Source organism: Gastrolobium bilobum, unplaced genomic scaffold, assembly GCF_033153095.1.
Source record: "Gastrolobium bilobum isolate Gb01-03AN ecotype WA unplaced genomic scaffold, APGP_CSIRO_Gbil_v1 utg27179, whole genome shotgun sequence".
Taxonomy (NCBI): domain Eukaryota; kingdom Viridiplantae; phylum Streptophyta; class Magnoliopsida; order Fabales; family Fabaceae; genus Gastrolobium; species Gastrolobium bilobum.
Genome location: NW_026899220.1, coordinates 10,655 through 15,971, shown reverse-complemented (window position 1 = coordinate 15,971; position 5,317 = coordinate 10,655). Strand labels below are relative to the sequence as shown.

Sequence of the window (5,317 nt, the reverse complement as noted above, 5' to 3'; positions counted from 1 at the left end):
GGGTTGAAGTGATTTTTTAACATGATATCAGAACTTTGTTAGAGAATAATATAAAAGTATTAGAAAAGACCAAAAAATAGGCTTATGCAGCACAAGACAGACCAATAATGAGCTTGTGTCATATTCACGCTTCAAGCCCAAAGGCTCTTGCGTGAGGGAGTGTGTTAGAGAATGTTAAAGAATCACTTCAACCCAAAACGTTAAGGTGTTGGGCGAAGGCCTTTTTAATGATTTATATTATATTTTCTAACATTTTTTTATCCACTTTAAGTTTTGCTTACTTCCAAAGTACGTGTGGCCGTGGGGGAACCAATGTTATTAAAACTGCCCTGGTCGAGGTACCGGGTCACTGGTTCAACCGCACGGCCCGGTAATTATATGCAATTTTATAATTTATATTAAAAAATTATAAACATACTCAAATATCTAAAAAAATAAGAAGTATTTTAAATATTTTAATACAAAAAATAATAAATCACATATTATTATCAAATAAAAAATCAATCAAAAATATAATGATCGTCACACAGGACTTTAGGTTCATAAAACGACATCTTTAACTATAAATTAATTCAAAATTTTATACATAGTACATAATTGAGATAATATTAGTGTTCTAGGTATATAACTTATGTAAGTCAATAAGCAAAAAAATATTAAAATATGGCTATTATGATTTTTTTTGAAAAAAACAAAATTTGGAATTTTTTTTTTTGGGACTGGGACGGGTCACTGGTTTTTGTGAAAACCGACCGGGTCGGATCGAGTCGCACCGGTTCTGATGTATGGCCGGTCCGTTGCTTCAATCGGACCGGTTATATGACCGATTTACCGGTTCTCGGGTCGACCCGGCCGGATTGGTCCAGTTTTAATAACTACGGGGGAACTAATACATGAGGCAAGTTTGTAAATACATAGAAAAAAATTTCTTGACCACGTGGATTTGTTCAATCAAATAATTTATCGAATATATATATCTCGAAAAATTCTTAGAAACTAAAGTAGCAAAAACTTTACTTTTTTATTTTTTCTAATTAAAAATTTATTACTTTGGCTACGTAGATTATTATTATCTTACTCTTTAATTATTCTTTAAAAGTTATAGTTATTATGATGGGAACAAAGTTTGTCCTTTTAAAGGACATGGCTTTATGTCATTTTAGATTCGAATCGTTAATTTCTGTCAATTAATGGATATAATTTATGGGATTTACTATTCTTATGCAACAGAAGACAACTTGTCTTATGTTGTTGAGACAAATGATGTTGAACCCTTTTTTATAAAAAAAGAAGAAAAGAAAAGAAACTAAAGAGCCCACCATTTTGTTAGCACAGGAGAGAGACTTATCTTATATAAGTGGAGAAAATGTTTTTTCATAATTTATTGAGTCAAATTTTTTAATTAATTAGTAATTCACAATAAATTATAAGCATTGATTAACAAAAATTAATGGTTAGAATATAAAATAATACAAAAAATTATATAAATATTTTTCCCTGTTATGATTCATATATTCAAAGGTATTCAACAAAAAATTTATTTCAGGTGAGCAATTGTTGAGATAGAATGTATATATCATGTCAGTCAGTGATTCTGTCAACCTATCATGAGACGAAGAACGTGAAACATAATGAAAATTCCTGCATCCACATAAAACAATAAAAATATATATTTCTTTCGAATAGCCGTCTTATTTGATTTTCAATTTGAGGGGACAAAGTAACAAAAGAATATTCAAAAGTTAGTGTGGGCCAAGCTTTCCTATATAAGAAGGCACGCATTGGCACAAAAACATGAAAAGCAAATAAGCAGATATGGCATTCAACAGATTTTTCATTCTTCATCTCCTTTCTCTAGTTATTTCACTGATTACTTTCACAGAATGTGTTGTACCTACTCCTGAAGTACCTCTACTGAATCGGAACACTTTCCCAACTGGCTTCATCTTTGGTACAGCATCCTCGGCCTACCAGGTATGTATAGCATAATTATAAATTAAGATTAATTTCCAAATCAATTTGATACACCTTTCTACGTTACAAGTTAATTAATGTCTTAGTTTTTATTTAATTTATACTTAGTTAATTTTTCGGTGTTCATGATTATGTATATGTAGTACGAAGGTGCAGCAAACGAAGGTGGTAGAGGACCAAGTATATGGGATACCTTCACTCATAAATATCCAGGTATCCATGGGGTTAATTTTCTGTGATTCTCTATTTGTTATATATATGGGACACATTTTTCCATAATCTATACATTTGTTGATAAGCAAATTGATATATATGCAGATAAGATAAAGGATAGAAAAAGTGGAGACGTAGCCATTGACTCATATCACCGCTACAAGGTATTATTTGTTGATTCAACTAATTGGGTAATCCTTTGGCAATTCAACTAAAACAAATGAAAATACAATTAATAGACTTTTTACTTTACTATCTTTGTGTACGTATTTCATTTAGCTTTTATGTAAAGATAATGACTTATTAATTGTTGTTTATTATATTATAGGAAGACGTAAAGATCATGAAGGATATGAATTTGGATGCTTACAGATTCTCTATATCTTGGTCTAGAATACTCCCGAGTAAGTCAAATGTAGATCAATGATTATTAATTCTGGACTACATTTTACCCATTTACATGTTTCATATGCTAACCATTTTATTATTATTTTTTAATTGCATATATGCAGAAGGAAAGATAAGCGGAGGTATAAATCAAGAAGGAATCGACTACTACAACAACCTCATCGATGAGCTACTAGCAAATGGTCAGAATACGAACTTAATTTATTGAATTTTTTTAATTATTCTTTGAATTTTAGCATTTTCTCATGTTGTTGATATGATAATAATATCATCATGTTGAAACAATTAATACAGGTCTACAACCATTTGTGACTCTTTTCCATTGGGATCTTCCTCAATCCTTAGAAGATGAGTACGGTGGCTTCTTAGACCCTCGCATTGTGTGAGTGGCACGATTAAAATCTTTCACTTGAAAACTTATATAGTTAAATTATTTATGGAAATGTTTCTTAAAATTAAACGATGCTTTCTTGAACACGTGCAGAAAAGATTTTCGTGACTATGCAGAACTTTGTTTCAAGGAATTCGGAGATAGGGTAAAACATTGGATAACTTTGAACGAGCCATGGAGTTATAGCCGAAGTGGCTATGCAACTGGGGACATGGCACCAGGTCGATGTTCTGCTTGGTTGAATCCAAATTGCACTGGTGGTGATTCTGGAATAGAACCCTATATAGTTACACACCACCAACTTCTTGCTCATGCAGCAGCTGTTAACGTGTATAAAACCAAATATCAGGTAATTCATTACTTGTGTGAATAATTGAATAATTGCAGTTATATTTAGTTTTTCAAAATTTTAATTTTGAATAGTTTTTAATAAACAATAAAATTATGCATGGTTGCAGGCATCACAAAATGGTTTGATAGGCATAACCTTGTTAGTTACCTGGTTTGTGCCACTCTCTGATAGCAAACTAGATCAAAAGGCTGCAGAACGTTCTATTGATTTCATGTATGGGTGGTAAGTGTTTCTTTCTCTCTTTGCAAATTTGAACTCAAATGTTGATGTCAGAAAAATTTTCTGTTCAAATACTAGCTAGTGGTAAATAGTTTATATTTAATTTAATTGTTTGATTAATTGCAGGTTTATGGATCCACTAACAAAAGGAGATTATCCAAAAAGCATGCGATCCTTGGTAAGAACACGGTTACCAAGATTTACTAAAGCAGAAAGCATGCTTCTCAGAGGTTCATTTGATTTTATTGGCTTAAACTACTACTCCGCTATCTATGCCTCCGATGCAACTCAAATAACCAATGCAAAACCTAGCTACTTAACAGATTCTTTTGCTGGTATTTCATGTAAGCACACTTGTCTACTATCTATCTATCTATCTATCTATCAGTTATATATAAAACTGAACATATGTTGAATTTGATCATTAAATGTTGATAATGGAATTTTTTTGTTATTGCAGTCGAGCGTGATGGAAAACCCATTGGTCTAAATGTATGTGTATCTCCACCTAATTTTGTAACTGTTTTACAAGCTTAGTATGTTTTTCTTAATAATAAAGAAACCTGTTTTGTATGATTTTGCAGGTTGCTTCAGAGTGGTTGTATGTTTATCCAAAAGGATTTCGTGACCTTTTGTTATACACAAAAGAAAAGTACAACAATCCTTTAATTTATATTACTGAAAATGGTAAGTACACCTACGTATCATTTTTGTTGTCCTTTCACTACTATATACTGTAAATTAGTTCTAGATAAAGTTCATGAATATATACTAAAAAAATAAAAAAATTATTATGATATTCATGCCCATATGGGATTTTACTTTCATTACATGTATGATTATTCACATTTTCCATACTTCTTTTGATATACAGGTATAAATGAGTATGATGATCCATCACTTTCTCTTGAAGAATCTCTTCTGGATACTTATAGAATTGATTATCATTATCGTCATCTCTTTTATCTTCAATCTGCAATCCAGTAAGTAATTTCTTTATATATAAATAGGCTCTTTCATTTTTCTTTTGCATTTAATTTAAATTTTTAACTTATTTATTTTCTTACAATAATATGCAGGGATGGAGCGAATGTGAAGGGATATTTTGTGTGGTCTTTGTTAGATAATTTTGAATGGCATTCAGGCTATACAGTGCGGTTCGGAATGAATTTTATTGATTACAAAAATGGCTTGAAAAGATACCCAAAGCTCTCTGCAGTATGGTTCAAGGATTTTCTCAAAAGCAGAAAGCAGACTTTATACGTAGATTCCATTTAATAGTGCTAGGAAATTCTTTAAACAATTGTTTTTGTAAATATATATTTGTTTGATTTATTTTATTCTTAGGATAACAAGGATGAAAGTTAAAGCAATTATATTTAAATATATCATTCATGATTGATCCAATTTGTTGATTTTATGTGTCTTATAATTTCATTTTACATCTAGCTATAAAGGGAATAAAAATAACTAATTTACTTTGTTCTCCCCAATGTTGCTGGATAATATTAAAACATTCTTGGAACCTCAAAACTAATTATATGTAAAAGACTAACTTGTTTTAAGTAGAGTTATGCCTTAAGTTACCAAACTATCTTAATTGCTACACGAAACAACAAGGACATCAATCTCATTCTCTCAAGCATTCCACTTTGCATTTCCTCCCAAGTCATGAATTAATATCACATATTTGCTTTTGAGTATAGCTATTAATTACGTACTTCAACGCAACACATGAGAAAATTGAAAGTAGCAGTTTA

The 5,317-nt window shown here is 30.8% G+C and overlaps 1 protein-coding gene across 1 annotated transcript; it reads left to right on the top strand.

The window, feature by feature from the left end:
* Positions 1–1,815: 1,815 nt before the first annotated feature.
* LOC133288442 (cyanogenic beta-glucosidase-like) lies at positions 1,816–4,835 on the top strand. Its single transcript, XM_061486199.1, has 13 exons — positions 1,816–1,974; positions 2,118–2,187; positions 2,293–2,351; positions 2,516–2,591; positions 2,700–2,777; positions 2,890–2,977; positions 3,080–3,335; positions 3,445–3,560; positions 3,684–3,901; positions 4,018–4,049; positions 4,142–4,244; positions 4,432–4,540; positions 4,637–4,835. Exons 1-13 carry the CDS (start codon positions 1,816–1,818, stop codon positions 4,833–4,835), a joined length of 1,563 nt encoding a protein of 520 aa, XP_061342183.1.
* The last annotated feature ends 482 nt before the right edge of the window (positions 4,836–5,317 follow it).